Source organism: Acipenser ruthenus, chromosome 37 (genome assembly GCF_902713425.1).
Source record: "Acipenser ruthenus chromosome 37, fAciRut3.2 maternal haplotype, whole genome shotgun sequence".
Classification (NCBI taxonomy): domain Eukaryota; kingdom Metazoa; phylum Chordata; class Actinopteri; order Acipenseriformes; family Acipenseridae; genus Acipenser; species Acipenser ruthenus.
Genome location: NC_081225.1, coordinates 10,143,125 through 10,169,994, shown reverse-complemented (window position 1 = coordinate 10,169,994; position 26,870 = coordinate 10,143,125). Strand labels below are relative to the sequence as shown.

General features: G+C 43.8%; 2 protein-coding genes across 5 annotated transcripts in view; both read left to right on the top strand.

Moving 5' to 3' along the window:
- LOC117962397 (transcription factor 7-like 1-A) overlaps nucleotides 1–4,909 on the top strand; it is a 37,567-nt gene extending 32,658 nt beyond the window's left edge. For 2 of the 4 annotated variants that reach the window (XM_059008455.1, XM_059008457.1), the window contains exons 7-12: nucleotides 639–722; nucleotides 1,580–1,723; nucleotides 2,141–2,342; nucleotides 2,623–2,730; nucleotides 2,869–2,923; nucleotides 4,018–4,909. In XM_059008455.1, the coding sequence (XP_058864438.1) occupies nucleotides 639–722; nucleotides 1,580–1,723; nucleotides 2,141–2,342; nucleotides 2,623–2,730; nucleotides 2,869–2,923; nucleotides 4,018–4,481 (1,057 nt within the window). In that variant the 3' untranslated portion in view covers nucleotides 4,482–4,909. The remainder of the gene's footprint in view (nucleotides 1–638; nucleotides 723–1,579; nucleotides 1,724–2,140; nucleotides 2,343–2,622; nucleotides 2,731–2,868; nucleotides 2,924–4,017) is intronic. The other 2 variants (XM_059008456.1, XM_059008458.1) reach the window with 1 other exon arrangement.
- A 10,395-nt stretch (nucleotides 4,910–15,304) lies between these two features.
- Nucleotides 15,305–26,141, top strand: LOC117397941 (ubiquitin-conjugating enzyme E2 D4). The gene is made up of 7 exons (XM_034916828.2): nucleotides 15,305–15,559; nucleotides 17,093–17,156; nucleotides 18,295–18,326; nucleotides 18,551–18,628; nucleotides 20,042–20,147; nucleotides 23,276–23,369; nucleotides 24,147–26,141. The coding sequence occupies exons 1-7, from the start codon at nucleotides 15,536–15,538 to the stop codon at nucleotides 24,190–24,192; spliced, it is 444 nt and encodes a 147-aa protein (XP_034772719.1). The 5' UTR covers nucleotides 15,305–15,535; the 3' UTR covers nucleotides 24,193–26,141.
- Nucleotides 26,142–26,870: the final 729 nt, after the last annotated feature.

Genomic DNA, 26,870 nt, shown 5'->3' with positions numbered 1-26,870 from the left:
TTTTTTTGAAGTTTTAAATGTGCTACCTTATGAAATGTCCAGGGTGTTCTGCATTTCACATTTCGATTTGGTTAGCCCTGTAATGGGTGTGTTTTTTTCTAGCATTGAGAAATGTGCTTGTGCCCTTTTTGGCAGGCCTCTTGTCAGCACTGCAGCAGTAAACATGTTGTCGCAATTCATTTGGGGGGGGGGGGGGTGTAAGTCTAAAAGGAAAGCTCAGTAAAGCAGCCGAAGCCTCTGCGGTCCTGCCTGAGTGACAGCCTGTGCAGGGGGTGGCTCTCCTCCAGTCCCCTGGGGACTCTATCGGCCCGAGGCTGTGCCTGCAGCCACAGCCAGTCCCAGGCGGGATAAACCCCTGGAGACGCCCTTTCTTCCTGCCCACTCGTTTTTATTTATTCCTTGCGTAATGCTAAATGACAGTCTGGTAGATCAAACTTCTCAACAAGTGTCTCTCGCAATATCCTTCAAGAAGTTTCTTTTGTTTTAAAATAAATAAATACATTTTAAAGTGTGTTTCTGGTTTTCTGATTTCAGCGTCTGCCAGCGATTTTTGCTGGATTGGCGCTCTGCTGTGCAGTAGGAATGTTGTCTAGATTCATTCCAGTTTGTCTCACTGTGGTTCTCCTGGTCTTTTTCAGGCAGGGCCAGCCCATGTACTCAATACCTCCGGGGGGATTCAGACACCCCTACCCAGCTCTTGCAATGAACGCGTCCATGTCGAGGTGAGTATCGGAGCTGGGGGGGGGGCTGCTTTTTGGGGGGTTAAGTTAATAAAGTGGTTGTGCACATTTCTTCCTTAAATCTTCCTTTCCGTACACTTGCTTATGTGGGGGTTTAGATTTGAGGTTATGAATTTGATATGCATCGCAAAGCTGTTGACAGAACAGGCTGTCCTGTCCTAGACGCGCAATCGCACGCACGTACACACACACACATTAATTCTAGTGTATTTCTAAAACAAGAAGGAGAAACATGAAACATCCCCGGGAAGGGAAGAGAGGCTGGCAGTTCTGTTCTCTCTTCTCTTTTTTTTCTCTGAACTGCAAAAAAGCGTTCCCCGTGTCCTGTAGGACTCCCTCCACCAGTCTGTCAGCCTGCTCTCCCCCCAGCTTCAAAACAAATCATTTAAAAAGCCCTAACTGCCGATAACTGCACCTTTTTGCATGTTTTATTTTTTAACTTGGTCATGTCCGTGGGTCTGTCTCTGCCTGTGTGAGATGGGTTGGGACCTGGCCTATTCGTTTTATTGAAAGCCGTGCTGCTGGTTATTATAATTCCACGCGTGGCGGAGAGCACACAGGGTTCTGAAGCAGAGTCCCTGAAATATTAATCGCATGTTGGTCAGACCAGATTGCAGAGATGCCTGGAACCTTTCCACAAGAAAACAGATTAGATGGAGAAAATAATGAACTGAATGTTTTGTTTTTTTAGCTAATTCCTGCCTCCTGTGCTCCAAGCATTGCAGATTGTTCTAGATTTGTTTCCAGTTTTGTCCTGGGTTATTTAGCGAGGGCATCTCTCCAATTCCTGTTTCTTATCTCTCTCTCTCTCTCTCGCTCTCTCTCTCTCTCCTCCGCAGTTTGGTGTCCAGTCGCTTCTCCCCCCACATGGTGTCCCATCACCCACACAGCCTTCACCAGACGGGCATCCCTCACCCCGCCATCGTCTCGCCCGCCATCAAGCAGGAGCCCAACCAGGGCCACCTCAGCCCCTCCATGCACTCGTGAGTACACCCTGACCCCGGAGCAGAGCTAGCGAGCTGGGGCGGGATCCAGCACTGTGTACCGAAGGGCTGCTATTGACAGCGCGTTCTGTGCACCTGGGACCTCTCAATGACTCTCTGCACTGGGGCAATCGTGTGTTTTTTATGATTTAAAAAAAATAAAAAAATTATAATGACATTTGTAAAGGCGTTGCTGCATAGGGCATGAAAAGAAAGCAATTAGAATATACAGGTTTTGTATCACCTAGAATTTTAGGATTGATTTTATATAATATATATTAAAGTAACATTTATTCAGCAGGGCTCATTAGACTTGATGGTTGCTGTTTCTATAGGGTGCTGCAGAACTTTTCTCCATAGCACGAGGAGCTGGGTTTCACAGACTTGTGGTTTTCGCGTTCCTGATTTTTATTTCAGCTTCCCTCTCTCTGATCTGGGATTGTTCACTGTCTCTCGCAGGAAGTCTCCCGCGCCTGTAAAGAAAGAGGAGGAAAAGAAACCACATGTGAAGAAACCACTCAACGCTTTCATGCTCTACATGAAGGAGATGAGGGCCAAGGTGGTGGCGGAGTGCACACTGAAGGAGAGCGCAGCCATCAATCAGATACTGGGCCGACGGGTAAGAGATGGGGGAGAGTACGAGAAAGAGCTCTGTGAAATGAAACGAGATTCAAAAGCAAGGGGGCCAAAAAACTCCCGCAGTAAAATATAATAGTGTTTTCATAGTCCCGGCTGCTTCCCTGTCCTATTTAACAGATCGAGGGGAAGAAAGCACTTTGTGTGCTGCTCCAGAAATAAACCATTCTAAGTAAAACCAGAGGTTGGGGGTGTGGGGAATAGGGAGGGGTGAAAGGAGAGCCCCAGTCCTGACCCTTCGCCTGTGTCTGTTTTTATCTCAGTGGCACTCCCTGACGCGAGAAGAGCAAGCCAAGTACTACGAACTGGCGCGCAAAGAACGGCAGCTCCACTCGCAGCTCTACCCCGGGTGGTCAGCGCGAGATAACTACGTGAGTATTCGCTCCGCCAACCGCTTGCATGTCAAAATAGCGTGGTGTGGAAACCGCTGCGCCATGTCCTTGTTATTGGTCTGTATTCTCCTGTGCTGACTCTTTTTTTTTATCTTTTGTGCTTCTCTCTCCGTGCAGGGCAAAAGGAAAAAGAGGAAGAGGGAAAAACAGCAGCCGGATGGAGAGTTGGAAGGTAGGCCTGTGTTCACACTGCAGCGACCCACGTCTCCCCTTCCAAACCACGCCTGCAATGTATCTATTCACACTGCAGCGACCCACGTCTCCCCTTCCAAACCACGCCTGCAATGAATCTATTCACACTGCAGCGACCCACCTCTCCCCTTCCAAACCACGCCTGCAATGTATCTATTCACACTGCAGCGACCCATCTCCCTTCCAAACCACGCCTGCAATGTATCTATTCACACTGCAGCGACCCATCTCCCTTCCAAACCACGCCTGCAATGTATCTATTCACACTGCAGCGACCCATCTCCCTTCCAAACCACGCCTGCAATGTATCTATTCACACTGCAGCGACCCACGTCTCCCCTTCCAAACCACGCCTGCAATGTATCTATTCACACTGCAGCGACCCATCTCCCTTCCAAACCACGCCTGCAATGTATCTATTCACACTGCAGCGACCCATCTCCCTTCCAAACCACGTCTATAATGTATTCCCCACCAGTCTCTCTTATTTTTCTTGCATGGCAAATATTTGTTTAAAAATGACCCCGATCGAGGAGTACAAGAAACACAGAGAAACTTTTGAAGCTCGCATAGAGACCATTTCAAGCAGCCTCTTGAAATGACTTGCGTTGTAGTTGCTTCAACAGAGGCCCCAGAAAGTCGCTTTGGGGTTACTTCAGTAGATTTTCACAGCTTGCTTTCCCTCTTTGCAGTGTCCTTCCTCCCCTAATGTTTTGATTTTTGCTGTCCAGTACTCTCATTTACTAATGATCTACTAACTGTCTCTCCCCTCCTCTCCTCTCCTCTCCTCTCTCTCTCTCTGTTTGCACACACGCAGCCTATGAGATTCAGTGCTAGCATTGACTGACAGGTATGTCTGGCATCGTTTACCTGGAAGTACAGTTCAAATGGAGACCTGTGCAGACCAGTGTGATATTCTTCATAATAAACTCTGCTGAAAGTTGGTTTCACTTTCTCTTAAGACACCAGTGTTTTAAATGTTGAATTAACTCCTGCGAACGTCAGTTTTTTTTTTTTTTCAGATGTACTGCAAGACTGTCTCTCTTACGTATTTAAAATCTTTTATCCCTTCAGATCAATTCTCCTCGCGGAACAAGAAGCCTTGCACGCAGTACATGCCTCCTGACAAGATGTGCGACAGCCCGGCCTCGTCCCACGGCAGTATGCTGGACTCTCCGGCCACTCCCTCCGTGGCCCTGGCCTCCCCTGCTGCCCCAGCGGCCACGCACTCGGAGCAGGCACAGCCGCTGTCCCTGACCACCAAACCAGAGGGTCGGGCGCACCACCCCCACCCCCACTTCTCACTGTCCAGCAAGCCCCGAGGCCCCTCCCCTTCCTCCGCCCAACCCGGCCTCTCGCTGTCAATTGGCTCTCCGGGCAGCCAATCTCCGCATATCCTGTCCCGGCCAATCCCCTTCAGCTCACTCCAACACGCCATGTTGACTCCTCCCACTTCCTTTCATCAGGCCGCCCTCCATTCCCATCATGCATTGCTCCAGTCCCAGCCGCTGTCCTTGGTAACCAAATCAGCCGACTAAAAAAAAAAAAAAAAAAAAAAAGAGAAGTAAATAAATGTGTGTTTTTTGTTTTGTTTTTAAATGCTGTATATTGCTTTTTACATTATTAGTTATTAAAGGACAAAAATTAAAAAAAAAAAAAAAAAAAGTTACTGAAAGGAAGTTTTTTATTATTGGTCAATATTTGATCACCAACTCCAATTATTATTATTATTTTTTTTTCTGTAAAGTTTACCACAGTTCATAAACGGGATGGTTATTTACTTTTTTTTCTTTTTAAATGCATTTATCCAACAAGCTATGTATAAAAAGAAAAACATGTTTCTAAAGGCTTCTTTTTTAATTAGTTAATCTTCATGAGGCTAGTTGGGAGTTTTATTTCCAGTACTGAGTGTGTGAACAATCTTGAGGCACATGTTCAATAAACCTTGAAATCCTCATTTGTAAAACCCTGCGGCCTGTTTTGTCTTTATTAACTGAAGCACCTTTTCAATTACTACGAAGGATTTTAAAAATGGATTATTCTTTAACCTTCTCAAATCCGGTCCGCGGGACTCCTGTGTCTCCTGGCTTTTGTTCCAACTGAGCTCACAATAACTTAACTAAACCCTTATTTGAACCAATAATGTGCTTTTTAATGAACCTTTTTTTTCATTCTTTTCAGCTGTTAAACAGTTGGAGATTTCAAGTTTAACTATACACTTTTTTTACAAGAAATTTAACTTTTTAGGAGCAGAGAACAATTAACTGTGTGTGAGAGAGAGAGAGAGAGAACACACTGCAGGGTCTGGCTCCATCATAATCCTATGGAGAAAAATACAGGCTTGACGTGCAGGGAAAATATGACATAAGAACATAAGAAAGTTTACAAACGGGAGGAGGCCATTCAGCCCATCTTGCTCGTTTGGTTGTTAGTAGCTTATTGATCCCAGAATCTCATCAAGAAGCTTCTTGAAGGATCCCAGGGTGTCAGCTTCAACAACATTACTGGGGAGTTGGTTCCAGACCCTCACAATTCTCTGTGTAAAAAAGTGCCTCCTATTTTCTGTTCTGAATGCCCCTTTATCTAATCTCCATTTGTGACCCCTGGTCCTTGTTTCTTTTTTCAGGTCGAAAAAGTCCCCTGGGTCGACATTGTCAATACCTTTTAGGATTTTGAATGTTTGAATCAGATCGCCGTGTAGTCTTCTTTGTTCAAGACTGAATAGATTCAATTCTTTTAGCCTGTCTGCATACGACATGCCTTTTAAAACCCAGGATAATTCTGGTTGCTCTTCTTTGCACTCTTTCTAGAGCAGCAATATCCTTTTTGTAACGAGGTGACCAGAATTGAACACCATATTCTAGGTGAGGTCTTACTAATGCATTGTGAAGTTTTAATATTACTTCCCTTGATTTAAATTCAACACTTCTCACAATATATCCGAGCATCTTGTTGGCCTTTTTTTATAGCTTCCCCACATTGTCTAGATGAAGACATTTCCGAGTCAACATAAACTCCTAGGTCTTTTTCATAGATTCCTTCTTCAATTTCAGGATCTCCCATATGGTATTTATAATGCACCTGTAGGTGTGTAAAATGTTATTTGGTTATAAGTGTCAGAAATTATTTAAAGTGTTTATTTATTAATTTATTGCTGGAAAGCGTGTTCTGATTGAAGCAGAAACAACGGAATATTAAAATAAGATATAACAGATTTTTTTTTTTTTTTTTTAAACCTGCATTTAAAAAAATTCCCCGTTTTGAGGGTTTGCTGTACAGGGGCCAGACCTTTGAGTCTAATAACCCAATTAACGGGAGTGAAAGCAAAGGAAACTGAAAGCACACTCAGCCAAGCAAGGGCCGTGCTTTTCAGACAGGAGCCCGAGCACTTGAGACGGAGAGAGAGAGAGAGAGAGAGTGTGGCTTCGTATCCTGAGAAAAGGACACAGACTTAATGGAGATGGAAGAGGGAGGGAGGGGTACAGGAGGGATCTTCAGCAAGGCAGGGCGAGTGACTGATTCAGGGCTAATTTACTGCTGTTCAGAGGGGACTCGCTTTGTATACCAGGCAACAAGCCCGGGCTGTTTTTATTTGTTTTGTTTAGTTAAAGGAGAGCAAAGCAAAGCCATTCAGGTCCATTGCCTGACCAACTGTGCAGATTGGACGGAGTTATAGTGCAGGCATTGCTGTACATGTACTTAGATAGACAGCATATACAGTGGAATGAATTGCTCATCTAACTGTAATGAAACTTGGTACAGACATTCTTATCCTGGCCGTAGCTATTGAACACCGGATCGTGCTAAATATAGGAATACTAAACGAAACTTTAATACGACGAACGTTTTCATTATTAGAGGTCTCTGAAGAGAAAAAGAAAAACACGTCTTCACGTGTTTCTGTCACTGTGGACTTAGGACTATTTTTCCCCCTCATTATTAATATAAAAGAGAATTCGTAACAAATCTGTATTTATGACTTTATTAAAAACTAACACAGACGCAAGCGCGCTGGAATTTTTTTTAAAAAGCAAACCGCAAGAACGCGAACAGCCGGTTCGCTCCAGACGCCGGCTCCCCAAACACACAACCGGTCAGAAAGTGTTTTAATATTTGTTTCGCCCCCCTTTTTCCCTCTTTTTTTAACATTTTATTGAAGCTTGCTCAACACGGGAGCTTTAATTAACTCGGAAGAGGCGGCCCCTGGGAACTCATTAGGCAATTCAATTAGCGAAACACACACACAAGGTCGATTCAGGCGCCGAATGGCCGAGGGACGGGGCAGCCTGCCAGGGTCTCGGCAATTAGCCCCTCGGTGGGGGCTGGGGTCGAGTCGACAGCCCCTAGCCTGGGAGGCGAGAGGGAGTCCTCGGTACCCTGCATTTCAGCAAGGGGTTGACCAAATGTGAGCAGCGTGCTAATTCAGGACCCATTTCTAAACACACGCACACCAAAATGGCATTTGTGTTCAAATTATACACCACTGTACTGCCCCGTTACTTGGACTGCGCATTTACTGTAGTCTGTGGGCGTCCGACAGACAGACTGACTGGCATTCTGCATGCCTATTAATGTGTACAGCTCACTCTAGATTTTATTTATAGTAATAGTTTATTTTGGGTTTTTTTTTTTTTTTTTAAAGAATGATGAAACTTTTAACCCTATAGTGTACGGAAAGTTGCCCGACCTAGATTGTTAAGAAGCATATGCATTATTAAATGTAGCATAGATAGGGCAAGTCACGTGGTACAGTTATACACACAGTGACTGAAGGCGATGTAATATGTATGGTTCGTGACTATTAAAAAAAAACAAACCCCCCCCCCCCCCCAAAAAAAAAAAAAAACTACGGTCAGTACTTTTCTGAGAATGCTGGGAATATCTGCGCACAGGTGTGTTGTGAACGGTACTCTCTTTATACTTATTTCGGTATCGAACAAGTTTACAAAAAGAACCCGCATCAAAACCATTCTATCAATCAGGTAGCATGACCAGCATTTAGGGCAGCTTATTTATTTCTTATTAAGGGTTCGGGGCATGCGGTGGGAACCAGTTTGAAACGTGTCAAGAATATATTTGCTTGAATGGCAGTGTTTGTGTTCTCAGAAGCCACGTTTGACACGAATACACGTGGTAAAGTATTCCAGTACCCCTGAGATGAGAGGCTTTATTCTGAGACGCTAATAAATACAGCTGGAAACACGAAGTGTTGGGATCTGACGCCAGTGCTGTCATTGGCCCTGTCCACACTGCATAACCGATCTCGAGAACCGTACTCGAAACCGCTCTAATTAATCCAGCTCCAAGCGTCCACACTGCAGTACCGTTTCAGGTTTAGTCAGGCTTATTGCGTCCACACACCATTAGAATAGTTCAGCTACAATTCCCAGCAGCGCAACGAACCGTGGAAATGAATACGACAGTATCCCACCATGCACTGGATTTTATTTTAAAATGATGTGTTATGCCCCATATCAACAGAGGTCCATATTGCATAAATTAAATATTACAAGTATTGTGGAAAAAGTAAATCCGAACGCACACACACACACACACACTGACACACGCACACACACACACACACACTGACACACACACACGCACACACTGACACACAGACACACACAGACACACACACACGCACACACTGACACACACAGACACACACACACGCACACACTGACACACGCACACACACACACACACACAGACACACACACACACACGCACACACTGACACACACAGACACACACACGCACACACTGACACACGCACACACACACACAGACACACACACACGCACACACTGACACACGCACACACACACACAGACACACACAGACACACTGACACACACACACACACACACTGACACACACACACGCACACACTGACACACGCACACACACACACAGACACACACAGACACACACACACGCACACACACACACACAGACACACACACACACTGACACACGCACACACACACACAGACACACACAGACACACACACACGCACACACTGACACACGCACACACACACACAGACACACACAGACACACACTCACGCACACACTGACACACACAGACGCACACACACGCACACACTGACACACTGACACACACACAAGTAGGGCTTGAAGTTTTCAGGTTTTATTTTTAATCAGGTGAAGTCCCTTTAAACAAATTGAGCCGATTCTGTTTTATAATTAAACTCAGAAAAAGCTGTTAATTACAAAACAATCTTTGTTTTTACCTTCATATCTTGCCTGAGCCTAATTCTGGTCCTCTTAATTTTATTTCAAACAGAGCTGACAAATTACGTAATTTGTTCATCCCCGATCCTACTTTTAACTCGCATTTCATTTTTGCAGTCGCCTAATTTAACGCTGTGTTTTTGTTATTTTCCTCACTAGTTTAACAGAGATGTCCTGACAGATTTTTTGAAGCATGAAAATGAATACCTAGTGCGGAGTGTACACTGATAGCAACTCCTTCGGGCGCCTGCTCTGAGTATTTCGCCAAACATACCACAAAGCATTTTGGGATATTGGAGGATACCCAAAACCTGTAGTTCGGTATTACAGCGTCCACACTTGTGATAAACCGCACTACCTGATGCGATCTAATTAGAACCGGACTCGAGACGACCTCCTGAGGTGGTTTAAAGGCATAGTGTGGACAGGGCCATTGCCTCCCTGTGCTGTACATAGCCTAGCTTACGGACGGACAGGCAGACAGACTCTACCATCGCTCTACAGCCCCCATCACAGCACTGAAAGGCAATGAGTTCTCAAAGGCAGACCCACCGATGAGTTCAGGCCATGACAGCACTTGTTAGAGCATTCTCCCTGGATTTCTGAATATTATTATTTGTTTATTTAGCAGGCATAGAGACTGAACTGCTACCTCCCTCCCTCACCCCCCTGAGAGAAACGGTGCTCCCTCCAGTCCAGGGCAGGCTTGAGGCATGGAGTCTGAACTGCTCCCTCCCTCCCTCACCCCCCTAAGAGAAAGGGGGCTCCCTCCAGTCCAGGGCAGGCTTGAGGCATGGAGACTGAACTGCTCCCTCCCTCACTTCCCTAAGAGAAAGGGTGCTCCCTCCAGTCCAGGGCAGGCTCTGGGTTCAGCTTAACGGTACCACATTGGGAACCAGTGGTATGTAATCTAGTATCATGGTCCCCCATCAACAGCAGACAGACAGTGTGCTGCTGTATCAGGTCCGCTGCACTGTGCAGTATCTGCTCTCAATGCATTGCGTTTCCATGGCTGGCACTGCTGTGCTCTGCTGATGGCTCTGCTAGCCGGGGCTCTAGAACACAGAGCTCAACTCTCTGCAGGCTTTTATCAATTCAGTGATAATAGGAACCTAAAAAAAAAAAAAAAAAAAAAAGAAGAAGAAAGAGACATGAAAAGAGGAGAAATTGGCCAGTCGCCTAATGGATTTTGTTTTTAGCCTCTTCGATTAGACATCTGCTTGGCAAGCAAGAGGTCAGGTTTAATAAATGTTAATTAGCCTCATTAAATTCTTGCACTCGCTCGCTGAGCTTTCCCCCCGTTCTCTTTTGATCTTTAGTTCCTGGCAGGTTAACCCTTTGGTACCTCGCCGTCTCGTGGAGTAATTATACCTTATTCAAGCGTTGGCCTTTTATTCATCCGTGTGTTGGTCCTGTTCTATTTCACTCACTTACAGCATGTATTTGACTGTATTTAGATCTGCCTCTGTCCAGATCAATTGAATTGACCTCCAGTTAATTTACTCAATTGCTTCTGCTGAACTATCCATATACTGCTGGACCCTGATCCCTTCCTTCCTGTGCTGTAGGTCCCTTGGTTTGATTGCAGCTCGGACCACTGCAGTGGATCAGACCTACAGCACAGGAAGTACCCTAAAGAGGAACAAGAAAACCCATTTTCTAATAATCATAAAGAAAATAATTTTAAACCCATGGTTAGCGACCTTTTATTACACTTTGCTGTGCTTTACCACACCTCTCTGTGCTTTACAATGCTTCCCTATGCTTTACCAGACCTCTCTGTGCTTTACAATGCTTCCCTATGCTTTACCAGACCTCTTTGTGCTTTACAATGCTTCCCTATGCTTTACCATACCTCTCTGTGCTTTACAATGCTTCCCTATGCTTTACCAGACCTCTCTGTGCTTTACAATGCTTCCCTATGCTTTACCAGACCTCTCTGTGCTTTACAATGCTTCCCTATGCTTTACCAGACCTCTCGGTGCTTTACAATGCTTCCCTATGCTTTACCAGACCTCTCGGTGCTTTACAATGCTTCCCTATGCTTTACCAGACCTCTCTGTGCTTTACAATGCTTCCCTATGCTTTACCAGACCTCTCTGTGCTTTACAATGCTTCCCTATGCTTTACCAGACCTCTCTGTGCTTTACAATGCTTCCCTATGCTTTACCAGACCTCTCTGTGCTTTACAATGCTTCCCTATGCTTTACCAGACCTCTCTGTGCTTTACAATGCTTCCCTATGCTTTACCAGACCTCTCTGTGCTTTACAATGCTTCCCTATGCTTTACCAGACCTCTCTGTGCTTTACAATGCTTCCCTATGCTTTACCAGACCTCTCTGTGCTTTACAATGCTTCCCTATGCTTTACCAGACCTCTCTGTGCTTTACAATGCTTCCCTATGCTTTACCATACCACAAAACTCCACACTTTGGTGTTTTTAGCCGACAGTATTCAGATCATGAGAACAGCCGCCCTGTCATTTAATAACCTCCATTGGGCTGTGTGAGCGGGACACAGCCGCGTCATTAAAAGAGGAACAAAAAACATTTTCAACATCAACTGGGAGTGCTGTGGAAACTGGAAAATGTTAAGACAGCAAAACACTGAGCGGAACGTCTTCCCGTTTCTGTCTCCAGACAAGCACAGCAATGACACCGAAAGACCCAGAGAGCAGTGCACAGCAGAGGTGACAGAGCAGGGCTTTATGCTCAACTGCGCTTCACCAGGCTTCCACTGTGCTCTATTATACTTTGCTGTGCTTTTACTAGGGGAGACTTTTATAAGGCAGAGCCAGAGAAACCTACCTGAAAGTCCAAGGCTTTTCCAACGACTCAATGTCCCTGTAATACTCACACGACCTCTTTGTAGTGCATGCTGGGTAGCAACATCAGTGCAGCCGTGAGATATCTGCAAGGAGCCGGCGCTACACTGTGTTCATTACCAGCTTAAAATAATTACCAATAATAATTAAAAAAAACAACAACAGAGATAACTATAATGTGCGTGTCTTTGATTACTGGAGCATGTGGTATCTACGAAGCGATGGCAAAGCAGATTAGGGAGGATTTGCTGGAGTTAGCTGTATAAGAAGAGCTGTTTTGATTGATGAGCACATGTTCGCAGTTCAATCTGTTTTTTTAAAGCACTGTTTAAGAGTCACGGTGCCCAGCTAGCCTATAGGATTGAGTGTTGTGAATAGGGTCCGTTATCATTGCATTGCTAGCTGTGCCAGTGCTGTCCACCTGGCCTGTTTCTTCAGAAAGTGCAAAGGTCTCGTCTGTAGCAAAACATTTTATTTTTGAAAGCGTCATCTTCACAGTCAAACAGAAAGCAGCACCAGTAGGATATCCACAATCCTAATTGACTTCTTGTTCATTTCCTCCCTGGTGAGTCAGTATATTCTGCAGTATATTGTGCAAGGCACTGCCCCTATTTTCCAGGAACAGATTATTTCTGTAAATGCTTGGTGACACACTGGCAAAAAGTTCAGATAGACAGGACAGGGTGTGCAAAATGAAAGGTTTTCTTTTTTTAAAAAAAGTTTGAGCTTTGCAAGGTTCACAGCAATATCTGCTAAAGCCCATTACAAGATGCTTCTAGTTAGTTCTCCGCGAGGGCTTTTTTTTTTTTTTTGCAGGGACTAAAGGTAACGCTGAGGGAAAGAAAAACTTTTTTTGATGGCTTGAAACCTGGTTCCAGGAGACCCAGTTTGAGGTTGCTGTATCAAACCCCCAAGTCTCCCCTGGTGTGCCGTGCAGTGACCTGAAACCTAGTCTCCTGAAACCAAGTTCCAAACCACAGAGTGTCTCCGTGTTCCCTCGGCTTCAGAGAGCTTCCCTGCTGATGACGGTGTGGTGGCGGGCTGGCTTAGTTAATTGTTGCTGCTAACGAGATGCAATGAGTCAGGTGTATCTGTTACACTTGACCTTCCTGGGTCATTTCACTTCAGCAGTGTCTTTGGGGTCAAAGCGTCTTACTGGCTGAAAAGCATGTCAGTCATTAGGGGAAGCAGCTGGTTGGCCACTGACAGGAAGGGGGTGGGGACAATTTCGTGTGCACAACATTGAGTTTTAAAGCATGTTTTATAAAGAGATAAAAATAAATAAATAAATAAAAACACCACATTTAAAAATACAAATCAGATCATTTATTAACAAAATGTTATCATTACCTACCTCGAAATGAAAAAGATATGCTTTTTAACATCCATTACACACCAATATCCCCTTTAAAAAGTTTACCCTAGTGCTTTACAAAGAAATGTATCAAATTACCATACTTTACTACACTCCTCTGCGATTTACCACACTTTACTACACTCCTCTGCGATTTACCACGCTTTACTGCACTCCTCTGCGATTTACCATGCTTTACTACACTCCTCTGCGATTTACCATGCTTTACTACACTCCTCTGCGATTTACCACGCTTTACTGCACTCCTCTGCGATTTACCACGCTTTACTGCACTCCTCTGCGATTTACCATGCTTTACTACACTCCTCTGCGATTTACCATGCTTTACTACACTCCTCTGTGAGGAAGCATACAGATTCTCTACAGACAAGCCCGTACTGGATGTGTGTGTGTAAAACACTGCCCTCTTGTGGTATGAGGACGACTGTTCAGACACTTAGGATTCAACAGACGAGCTGAAAGTAAAGACAGATCTAGAGAAAGTGATACAAGCTTAATATCGGAATAAAATGATAAGGGAAACAAAAACGATAGAATAGCGAGGGAAATGTAAAAAAAACAAACATTTTGTGACTATTTGTATCTGGAAATACTGAAAGAAATCAATTTCACGACAGACAGTGTAGACGTGTTACAAGATCTGACTATATCTGATAATTTCTTAATTACTGCAAAAAATGAATTTTCCTTCTTTCGATCATCCTAAACAAACTAAGGAAACGACTCACCGTACAAAGAGTCTTTTAGCCTTGCCTCTTCACCATTAGTAAATGCAGTACCGCGTAATGTTGACGATGCTGTGACACCTGGACAAACACAATTAACCATACCGCTCCACTTAAGACCAGAATGATTTAAATCTCCGTTCTGCGCCTTGGTCCAGTGATGAGCTTAGGGCTCTAAAAACAACTGGTGGAGCGCCAGTGGAAGCGATCGGGTCTGGCTGTTCACAAAGAAATGTGGAGAAAACAAAACACCGTGTTGATTACAGATCAGCCCTCAATTCTGCCTGGTCTAATTCTTCTATTATAACTGAGCGACAGGGAAACCCTAGAGTACTATGCCAAACTTTTCATCAGCTTATAACACCAACATGTGATGCAGGTCGTATTGGATCGTGATAACTTTGCTGATTGCTTCACTGACACGATTGTTACAATAAAGAATGATCTTATCTAGTGAAGATCTAACTGACGTGGGCATCGAGACCATAGCAGCTCCACACACACTCGCGCATTTTGCTACAACTGATATTGCTGATGCCTGCAATGAGAAAACGCAGCTCTTGCGGCGGAAGAGCCTTTAGTCGTCATGCACCTGGATTATAGAACAATCTTCCAATTGAAATCCGCACAGCTGAGTCCATAAATGCATTTAAATGAAAGCTTCAAACACATCATGCGGAGGCCTTTCTGTAGATTGGGATGGCCTGTTTTAATATGCATTTTATTTATTTTGTTTTATTTATTTATTTATTATTAATAATAATAATAATAATAATAATAATAATAATAATAATAATAATAATAATAATGCAGTATACTGTGTGTCTTGCACGGTCCTTTAAGTGTGTGCGTGCGTGTTGTCTTGCTGTGTGCTGTACAACACTGCCCCCTTGCGTTATAAAGCATACCTACACTAAAACTGTGAATTTTCCAAATACAGTGCTGTACTGTTGTACTGTGTCAATACCGGTTTAATATAACCGCTGTGTTACCCTTCTCTATCACCACCACATTGATTCCTATGCCAGAACAGCATAGGAATCACTAGGGGCGCGCTTCTGGTTAGGTCACCCACGCGTGTCGCTTTAAAAACTGTATGCTATCTGCAAAATGATCGCGTCCGTGGAAGAAACGATTTTGAAAACTACAATTCCCAGGGAACCCCGCGCTGGCGCGTCCCTCCCGGCTCTCGCGGGAGCACGGCGGCTGTGGCGTCATGCGCAGGACGGTGGGATCCTGTCAGAGGAGAGAAGGGGTCCGGACTGGAACCGCAGAGTTGAATCTGATAAAAAAAAAACAACAATAATAATATCGGGAAGCAAGCGAATCAAACCGAACAGCGATTCAATAGCACTGTTATTTAATATTACCTTCGTTTAAAAAAAAAAAATATTGAAAATAAACCAATAATGGCTCTGAAAAGGATCCAAAAGGTGAGTGTATTTTTTGACGTTTTTTCCTTTCTGTCTTCTGGGTGTTTTTATTCGATAAAAAACATCTCCGCGAACGGGCACTGAAATGCGGGCGTGTGTTGTTTTGTGTGTGTGTGAAATTGAGGTTTTTTTTTCAATTTGACAGAGTGGGAGGCTGCTAAATAGTGTCCCCCCCTCCTCCCCCGGCTTGTGCGTGAGTGGAGAGGCCTACTGCGCAAGCGCGGAGACAGACAGCTGGGACCACACTGCCAAATACTGAACCCCAATGTCAATGTGCCCAAATAAGGAGCGGCAATCGGGGCGCGGGGGGGGGGGGGGGGGGCAGGGAGGGTATTTTTAACAAAATTAACAAAGTGCATCAAGCGCCCCCCCCCCAAACCAGCTGCGGTATTGGGTAGTTTAAGAATGGGGGGGTTGAAATAAGAGCACATTTTCTGTGTCTATCTGGCCTTATCTTGTCATAGCCACCACTACTAGTGTAAAAAACATTGCACCGAAAACGGCGAGCGGTTAAGCCCTAATTTCGTGACGTGTAGTGCATCATATAGGGGTGTTGGATCCGATCTGCTTTATTATTTATGTCGCTAATGGGGTAATTCAGTCGGGTTGCTCTATAATAAGAGTTGTTTTCGGAATACGATTTAAGATTCCTCTGCCGCTCTAGCACAGCGTGTACTGTTGCAACACAACACCTGCATTGCAAACCGAGACGCCGAACAGCGACTGCGGACAGGATGCTGTCTTAATCGCAGCACTGTCTGCGTGTCACCAGCCTCTGCGGTCCACAAACGCGAGGAACAAAATGGACAGCCGCAATAAAAGGCTCGTCTGTGTGAATTGTTGGGGAGTAACGCGTTGCTGTAATCTGATTACATTTCAGTAACTTGGAAATGTAACTGTGCCTCTTTTTTTTCAGACAGGTAGCGAAATATGGCAACGGATTCTATTTTCTACGAAAAAATAAGTTATAAGGATGATTTTTTTTTTTTTTTTTTTAAAGGGACTGCTGCTAATGCATAACGTGAAAATCAGAAACAGCTTCCACGTCACAAACGCTTTTCTCAGATTATCGTGCTAGAAAACAGCGTCGGAGGGGGGAACGAGTTCCACAGCAGGATCTGTAGAGAATGTTTCGAGCCGCAGCCTGACCAAACAGACACAGGATTTATAAATAAAGGTTTACTTTATTTATAAAGCCTGTGTTGCCGCCGTCGTTGTGATTGAATCCAGATCCTTGTATAATCCAGAGAGTGTTTTTTTAATTTCGGTGCGCACATGCAATTTATGCATTTGGACCTTATTTACAAGGAGTAAGTATGCTTGCATTACAACCACTCTTGCAGAAGCTACTAGCAGATGTATGAGATACCTTGTAGAACAAATGTGGTGCACCAAGCATCCACTAGGATGTGTTATTACACGTCTGCGGTGCTTTGACTGGTTAACTTTTATAAGGGGTTATAGCTGCCTGCATAACCTGTGGCGCTGCAGCAATCATGATTCACAATAACTGGGTGTCTTTTGTGTTGGCAGGAATTGACAGATCTTCAGAGAGACCCTCCAGCACAGTGCTCAGCAGGGCCAGTGGGGGATGATTGTAAGTATGAGTTCAAAATGGATTTGAATCAAAGAGGAGGTGTCCTAATTCAATATGTTAACATTATTCAACAGGTTTCATTCGACTTTATGAAGCAGGATGAGTTAGTTCTGTAGGGCGATGCAAACCCTGTGGCTGCATCTGTGCTGTATTAGCAAAGCCGCTGCATGCTGTCTTGGTGTTGTCTGTATAAACTCCTTGCTTCCTCTCCACCTCACTGCTGGTCATCTAGACAGCAAGCCCAGGGCATACCCTATGTGCAGCGAGCGTAGCAGCTTGTCCTGCAGCTCCCACACTGTAGCGCATTCGGCCCCCCCCCCCCCCCCCCTTGATATGCGCATTTATTACAACACCCCCATCATGTGGTGTTTTGATTTGCAGTGCAAATGAAATTGAACATAAAAAAAAAAAAAAATCAAAATGAGCGATTGTCTAATTTAATCGATGACTTTTTTCATAGGCCACACATGCAATTCATTTAAAATAGAAAGAGAAAAAAGACAAACGTGGCCGCAAGTGGTGAAAGGCTTTTCAGAAGTTGTTTTAAGATGCCTAGTTAAAGCACAAAGCGGTCTGACGCTTGTGCCTTACAGAAACCAGCTTCACGAGCCTTATGAAGGCGCTGAATAGTGATCAAGCAGCGCCACGCATACACAGCCCAGTGAAACAGTCATCCCTTATAAAAACAACAAAGGCTTAACACTGAATTTGCTTTACAGTGCTCACTTCTGCTTTACCAGGCTGGGGGGTGGGGGGTCACACTTGTATTTTTAGATTCCAGATATAAGTCACAATTGCAGGCGCTCCGTTTGGATGATTAAACTTCTTTAGCATGGCTGTCAGCCTGCAGTGTTTACAGGCACGCTGGTGCTGTTTTCTATTCTTATGCTCTTCTATAAGTGCATGGAACAGCCTGCCAGGTGACGCAGCAGGATTTAAAACACATTGAACATGTAAACAAATCAAAAAAAAAAAATTATTCTGACCGTTAATTTAGACACTTCCCCCACCCGAATGGTGTTGCTAACAAGGAACGAGCCTCGACTGGCCAAACGGCCTCCTGTCGAGCAAACGTTTCTTATGTTGCATATATTTTTACATGTACTGATGTATCTCCTCTTCTTTTAATGTGTTTCAGTATTTCACTGGCAGGCGACAATCATGGGGCCGGTACGTAGAAACAGCACTTTACCTCTCTCTCTCTCTCTCTCTCTCTCTCTCTCTCTCTCTCTCTCTCTCTCTCTCTCTCTCTCTGTCTCTCTCTCTCTCTCTGTGCGTCTATCGCTGTTTCCTTTTTTTTTTTTGCAGCTGTCATGTTTTGCTTTGCTGTTTCTAATCGTTACCCTTGTGCTTTTTTTTTTGTTTTGTTTCTTTGTTTTGTTTTTTTCTTTTAGAACGACAGTCCTTATCAAGGCGGGGTTTTCTTTCTGACTATTCACTTTCCTACAGATTACCCTTTCAAACCGCCAAAGGTAAGCCGTCGTACAGGGGAGTCGCAGTAATGACACGGATCTGTTTCACAGCCGTCCTGGGATAGCCAGCGGTCTGACCAGCCTGGGGTGTGCTTTTAGAGGAGACCTGCAGCTGAGGGGAGGGTTTCAATGAGGTGGTACACAAGAAAGGAGTTTGTCAATTACAGTAGGGCAGCAGTGTGGAGTAGTGGTTAGGGCTCTGGACTCTTGACTGGAGGGTCGTGGGTCCATTCCCAGGTGGGGGACACTGCTGCTGTACCCTTGAGCAAGGTACTTTACCTAGATTGCTCCAGTAAAAAACCCAACTGTATAAATGGGTAATTGTATGTAAAAATAATGTGTTAAAAATAATGTAATTGTATGTAAAAATAATGTGATATCTTGTAACAATTGTAAGTCACTCTGGATAAGGGTGTCTGCTAAGAAATAAATAATAATAATAATAATAATAATAATAATAATAATAATAATAATAATAATAACATACACCCCCTGCCTCGGCTGTAAATTCAGAAATAGAATGAAGAAGTTGATGACAGTACAGAATACGAAATTGAACAGTTTAATGAAAATTTAACAAGCTGTATTTAAGACCTAGATGTCAATTGGTTTACAGTATGTGGAATAACTTCAGGACGCCCCCACAATCTGATACTCCTCAATAACCATAGAATGCTGTATTTAGACTTTAACTGTCACTGGGGTCCGTTCTGTAGCTCATTACATTTAAGAGAGCGAGCGAGTGTGTTGTACTGACAGGTAGCGTTCTGTCTTCACTGTGGCAAAGGTGCAGTGACTCAGGGTTTCAAATCAATGTTCCTGTTTGGGCTCTGATTTCTAGACCTCATCAATAGGAGGTTAGGCTTCATTTTCTGCACATAAATCTTTGAAGGTGTATCCCTCTGCACGGCCCACACTGATTGGCGCCCCTGTTAAATTTAGGGAGACTGTGAAAGAGTGCAGATAGCCCATGGAGGGAAATTGATTTTAAAATCTTAGTTGCTGCACCTTTTAAGGAATTCGCAGATTTAAAAAAAAAATGTATTTCAATGATAAGATTGCATAAGGTGATCCGAGATCAGTACAAGGTCTGTGAAACTAGCTGTACATATTTTTTAATAGCTTGTATTGATATTTACAAACATTAAAAAGAATACGCTACCCCTTAATAAGACCAGCTGGGGGAATGTTTAACTGAAAATCAACAGCTGTCTCTAGAAGGGATTACCGGTCCTGAGAAAGCATCCGAACCAGGATAGAGTTCTTCAGAACGGTTTCTCATTTGCACTGTTCTTAATAGATACTTCTTCAATGAAATGTGTTTGTCTGCAGAGGTAGCAGGTAGTTCTATAGGGTTATCAGAGAGCGCTCTGAGGGGGTGATCGCTGTGGTAATCTTGTGTCCTGGTTTCAGGTGGCGTTCACGACGAAGATCTACCACCCCAATATAAACAGCAACGGTAGCATCTGCCTCGATATCCTGAGGTCGCAGTGGTCTCCAGCACTCACGGTATCAAAAGGTAAGCTCCCCCCCCCGCCCCCCCCAATTTAAAACGTCATCGCGGTGGGGGCTGCATCGGGGAATCGTTTTTTTAATTAAAGGATACCCTCACATATTTGTAGTGCTGGAACAAAATATGAACCCCTCGTTGGCAACAGAAATTTAGTTCACATGGAAGGCAGAATGGGGGGGGCAAATGCACCCCAAAAAATGACCATGTGCACTCCGAAGTAGGGTCCCGAGTGGGACAAGGACGTTCTTGGTCATCGATTTAACATGTTATCGGGTGTAAGGGTACCCCGTGATCTTCAAGGAGTCGTGAGATCTGTTTATTTTAAACATGCAGGGGTGCATTTGCATCCCTGAACACTGAAGAAGGGCTAACGAGCTGGCAAACCAAAAGTATACAGTGAAAACGTTTCCAGAAAAAAAAAAAAAAAAAACATCTATCAGGAGTAAAATAAACATGGTGTCCCATCAAATTACTGATCAACCAACGTCATTTATGCATTGATTTCCTTTTGCATCTTCTTCGTGTGCGTATGTAGATCATTTGTAGATCCTGTTTTATGAACGAATGCTAACATCATCATTTTTGCAACCAAATACATTTCTAGAAGCATTTGTTTGAATATTTGTCACAATTTGCGATTTCTAGAGCGATGGCACTGAAACACACACACCATAATGGCTATAGTTAATGCATGCAGTGCCTGAAGCCACAGAGTGCGCTATGACAAGCTGTGTTTTTGCATTTTAAATTAAAAACGCATGAGAAATCCAAAAACATGGTATTTTCTCACCTTTTTATGTTTTGTATTTAACAAATAGCAGCCAGCTCTTTAAAATAATTGGTTGGCTATTTTTATTTATTTTTTATTTTACTGCTTAGAGTCTAGTTTATGCCTTTCAATGACGGTATTCTATATTTGTACCATGAATCACCCTCAGTCTTGCCGTCCTCTCACATTTCATCTGTGTGTGTATTGAGTTATGGGACATTGCTATGGAAACTGTGAGCTATGTCTTGCTCTGTTGTGTGTTGTGTAACAAGCATGGGCGCATATTTTCAAACTGTTTACTCCAGTCTTAATTAACTCCTGTTTTATTTTTTACAAAACTAGGGTCTGAGTAACTGAAGGGCTCCTGAAGCACTTTCAGGTTGTTTTGCTTCTCAGATTTCAGATGTAGAATTTTCGTCATTCAAAAAAATTAAAGACTGGAGTAAACGCTTAGAAAATACGGCTTGTGGTTTTTCCTCCCAAGAAAGACTCTTGAAACCTCAAAGCTCGTATTGGGAGAGTTTCCGTTAGCTGTGAAGGTTTCTGTTTCATTTACTGTCGGATTAAACGCCTTTTTAGATGTTAACTTTTGAATTTGCAGAATCAGGAATGTTTGTTACCGTGAGAAAAGGCGTCACAAGAAGACCTCCATCACTTTTTATAAATGACTGCAGCGTGTATCTGTGCGTAAGACTGTGTGTACAGCATTGATTTTTTTTATATTGAACACATATTGGATATGAAACACACTGGCCTACACTGTACACTTACTACTGTGGAAACGCAAGCCTGTATTGGACGTGCAGGGCACATTTCTGAATGTGTAACGCTTTGTTTAAACTCCTAATAACAACGCTAGTTAAAACAAAAAAAAAATTATAAATTATGTATCAAGCAAAACATGTTCAATACCAAGATAAATATAGACACTGTTCTTAAAAAAAGCTTGGCGGTGTGTTTTTTAGTAAATGTTGTTTATGAAAATCAAAGCAGCTGTGCATTGGCTTCAAGTGGCAAGCCACAGGTAGGTGGCAGTGTGCCTGAGCGCTCGTTGTCATGGAGAAGCAGATCAAAGCTGAGTGCTGTGTTGGTGTCTCAAGTGCTTTCCATGTTCCCTGTAGAACACTGGGAGGACAATGAAAGGGGGGATGTACGTATACAGTGCCTCTGATTACATCAGGGCTGTTTCTGTGGATTTCAGGGTGTTTATAGAATTGTGTGCGTATGTGTTCATTTTTTTTTTAATTGTGGGTGTATATGTGTGCTATTTAATTGCCCTGCAGTACAAGACCGCCTTCAGTTAGAGTGAATGCGTCTGCCTCACTACGTTCATTGATTGTTGCTCCAGATGCAACAATTAGTTGACAAGCCTGTTATTGATTTTCTGTTAGCAAGCCAGCCTCGATTGGAGTCGCAAGGTCAAACGACGGCTCCCTCGAGATGAGACGGTTCGAGCTCAAGGGGCACTTTTTCCAGTGATGTGGCTTTAGGTTTCTTTATAAAAAGCACACAGGGTCTAAGGGCTGTAACAGATTAAGGGTGTAAGTAGGTCTGTAACCATACGTATCACAATGTGCAGGTTGCAGTGGTCCTCGGGGGCTATTTGCATGATGCATAACAAGATCAAGTGATCATTCAACAAAGGACTTCTTAGTTAAAAGACAATGAGGTCGGGAGAGTATGTATTCATACCAGCTGTGTTCTTCATTCGAGAACTGCTTGGTGTGCCGCTATAGTTTACTAAATGACTTCACGATGTATCCCCATGAATTCTCGCGGCTGCTGCAGCTCTGCTCTGTCGGATAGGCTGCACCTCTGTAACAGCCACCTTGCCACGCTCGCTGACCACGAAACGCCAGTCGCCTGAAACGGAGCAGGGTACTTACCTTGGACCTGTGCAAAGGGCTGGTCCCTCAACGCAGCGGCTGCATTGAGCATTGTGTCCATCGAGACAGGCTCCTGGTTGATCCTGGAATGGTGATGTTTGCAGAAAGCACAACTCTGGAGGCAAGCGGGTCTTGATGGATCGAGCCCATAGAACTGTGACACGCAACAGACGTGCTACAGCGGCCCAAATCAATGAAACCTTCAGCGCTGTGCAGGTCTATACCCGCTCCCTGACAACATGGGCTTTGGTAGAAGGTAGAATTATTTTGCCGGTCAGGGTGCATTCGTCTCTAGTTTTAGATTTAATTGACAGCAGTAGGATGTTAAAATGGAGTGTATGCTATGTGAGCAACAAGGTGTGTGTGTGTGTGTGTGTGAGGGGTGGCAGTGCATGTTCACATTGATGCCAAGTGAGATATCCACTAACCCTGCAGCGTCTTTAACTCTTCATGTTTGTCTGTTTCTCTCGGCCACACAGTTCTATTGTCCATCTGCTCGCTGCTTTGTGACCCCAACCCGGATGATCCACTGGTCCCAGAGATCGCACACACCTACAAAGCTGACAGGGAAAAGTAAGTGTCTCACCTTAAAACAACACAAACCTCTGCCCTTTAGTGCAGTGGTCGATAAAGCTGTGCCCCTGGATGCCAGCTGACATTGCACAGAAAATTGAAATATTAGTAGAAGAATGATATCGTTACAATCCGTTACTCTCAATTTTTAGAAATGTGATGCATTGTAATTTAATTTTACAAGTAGTTGGTTAATTGTCACAAGAGCAAAATTGTCCCTTGTCATGGGGTTCCTGCAGTGGCTCACCTGGTAAAGGCACGGCCGAGTGGCGTGCAGGGTGAGTCGTGCAGTCAGGGGAGCGCAGGCTCGCGCCCTGGCTGTGTGAAGTGGCTGGTCTTCGCTGGGGATTCCAGAGGGAGCGTTGGCTCTGGCGCTCCTGCTGGTTAGGGAGGCAAAACCGGCAGGGACTGTTTCTCCACACCACGCTGTAGCGGACTCTGCTGGTCAGGTGAGCTCGGGTGGACACCTGCAGTGCTGGCCTTTTGCCCTCCAGAGGCCGGTAGCTCTCTGACCTCCGCTCTCGAGCTCCTGGGTGTAAAGAGGCGTTCGGCTCGGTCGTGGGATCGGAGGACGCCCGCAGACCTTCAGTCCTCCTGAGCTGTGAGGGGAATTGGGCATTCTAAATTGGGGAGAAAAATCAATGGTAAAATAATTGCGTGCTCGTCCTTCTGCGGGTGAATCTGAATTTAAAAGAACAGCCGCAAATAGTTTCCTATACAAAAAAATTGCTAATACGTGTTGCCTTTTTTCTTTTTTTTCTTTTTTTCTGATTTCAGATATAACAGACTAGCCAGAGAATGGACACAAAAGTATGCAATGTGAAAAAAAACGAGCATTTTACAAACACACACACTCGCACTCGCACGCACGCACACACACAACATAACAAAATAATTAAACTCCTGTGTAAATACAATCCAAACTGACTGCCTTTCGTTTACCTGGTGCCATGTGCCATTTGCAATGACTTTTCTACTGCGGGGAGAAGATCACACAAAACACAACCTTAGGGGATGAAGACACTCCGGACTACAAACCCAGAAACACGACTGTGTCTTTTAATATTATTATTATTATTATTATTATTATTATTGTTATACTGTTTACTTTGAAGTGTTGAATGCTAAATGCCTGGGCTAGGAGTTGGCCTTGAAAGTTGCCTCACTCCATTTGAAATGGTACGTTCTTGAACCCTTGGAAATGCAGACAGGGGTATTACAGTATATGCTGTTACTGGAGGCTAGAGCTATTAGTGCTGTGGCAGGCAAGCCTCCTTTTATTTGAGCCACAAACGGAGCTTGCTTGTCCCAGTTAATAGGAAGATTTGGGTTCCAGTGAAATGTATTCAAACTCCGCATTCATGTCTTTCTCTGCTGCCATCAGAAAAAAGCATATTTATTTATTTATTTATTTGGTTTTTTCTTTTTTTTTTGTACTGCAAACAGATTCTTTTTATTATTATTCAGGGATTCTCTGCTTTTTTAAAAAATATTTTATCACAGCTATATACTGTATGCATACCGCAGCATATATTGTACCTTCAAACCCTAGAAAGATGTAATAACCAGCGCTTTTAAAAAAAAAACAAAAAAACGTTTCATACCTCTCATTGGCGAAACTACTTTCAAACAAGACATTTCTGAATTATTATTTTCTCCCCCCACACTTTTACTGGGGCGTTCATTACTCCAGTTTTTAAACCGATACTGTCTCCTCAGTACCTGCTGCACAGGGAGTGAATTTGGACAGTAAAGAGGTATCAAAGTGAACATAAAGTTTGGGGAAAACAATACAAATAAGGTAAGTGTGAGAATGTAGGCAAATGATTTTTTTTTTTTTTTTTTTTTTAAGTGCTTGGTTAGCAAACTTGTTTTGTTGAATCTGAGGTATTGCATTTCCTGCTCTCTGTGCTCCTTCAGAACCTCGATAACCAGCCCGGGGGGTGTCATTCGTCCACAGCAGTGGTTCTGCTTGAAAGAGTAACACTCTTGTTCCAGGTACTGCTGTGAGCTTCACAACGTGCTGAAGTTCCTGATCCGTGTCGCACGGATGTGTCCGTTGCTGCTGGCATGCTTGCAGCTTTTATGAGTTCATCTGACCTGCTGTGTTTCGAGGAATCCTTGCAAAGGGTTTGAACAGAGGTTAGGAAGCTCTGTGTTGTTAGACAGTTATAAACGCATGGAGTATCTTAACAGGTGAAGATGTAACATCTGAAACATTGGGAGCATTCAAAAAGCAATTAGACTCCAAAGCAGATCCCTTTAGTAGGGGCCAAATGGTGTGCTATTAAGTTTTGAGTCATTGCTCCATTCCTTCACCACAATCTTTGCAAGGATTCTTGAAAGCATGGTGGGCTGTGCCATGAGAAATCGGAACACAGCTTTGAGAGCATTCTAAAAATTCTAAAGACGTGCAACGGTTCGGTTAGTCTTTGTTTTGGGCAGGGTTTGGAGTTCTTGAAGGAACAGCATTGAGAAACACAATCAGGGTTTTTTGTACCAGGCTGTCCCTGAAGGCACGTGCGAGTGCATGTTTGTTTGTTTGTTTGTTTGTTTGTTTTCTGCCAGGTGCCGGTGCTGCATTTGAAAGCTCGGTTGATATCCAGCGATGGAAGACGCTCGACGCAGACGCTGCTCCCACCCCGTTTACACTTTGATCATGTCATTGTCAGGATGCGCTCCCCCAGCGAGGACCTGCAAGAGGAATTTAGCAGAAAGAATCTAGAATGTGACAACACTAAATAAATAAATTCATCTCCTTTTGTTTTATAAGTACATTGAACGTTATTTTCCAGCGTGATAGGATTGGGGTGGTATTTAATGCTTCAAAGCAACGCGCTGGGGACAGAAATAAAAATGTGTTGGGAACGAGATCAGAAGGTAAAATGATCTCAGGATCGCAACCTCTCAGAAACTTTACGTTGAGACTGCAAGATAATGTATCTCAGGATCTTAACATAGCACTTTGAAATGTGGTGATTGTATTATCTTAGGATCCTTTGTGACAGTACCTTGGTACATTTGTCTGGTCAGAAGAAAAATAAACAGTTTCATCTGTTACTGAACTGATGGTGAAGATGGGAATGCTGGTGAGATCTATCATTATTATTTATTTCTTAGCAGACGCCCTTATCCAGGGCGACTTGCAATTGTTACAAGATATCACATTATTTTTTACATACAATTACCCATTTATACAGTTTGGTTTTTACTGGAGCAATCTAGGTAAAGTACCTTGCTCAAGGTTACAGCAGCGGTGTCCCCCACCTGGGATTGAACCCACAACCCTCCGGTCAAGAGTCCAGAGCCCTAACCACTACTCCACACTGCTGCCCTAGATGTGCTGCTTCACAATGCTGCGTTGCTTCTCCACGGCTCAAAAAGCCTCGTTCTAGTGAAGCTGGTTACGATAATGGAATCGTTCCATCCTGTCTGTTCGATCCAGGATATCAGGATGAAGAAGAACCAGATGAATAATCTGAAAATGCTCAAATGCTGACT

Bases quoted from the DNA above. Each gene is read 5' to 3' on its own strand.
- LOC117397941 (XM_034916828.2), top strand. From the start codon at position 15,536: ATGGCTCTGAAAAGGATCCAAAAG. The intron at 17,157-18,294 runs GTAAGTATGAGT...AATGTGTTTCAG, and splicing joins AGGGCCAGTGGGGGATGATT to TATTTCACTGGCAGGCGACA. The intron at 20,148-23,275 runs GTAAGCTCCCCC...TCGGCCACACAG, and splicing joins AGCACTCACGGTATCAAAAG to TTCTATTGTCCATCTGCTCG.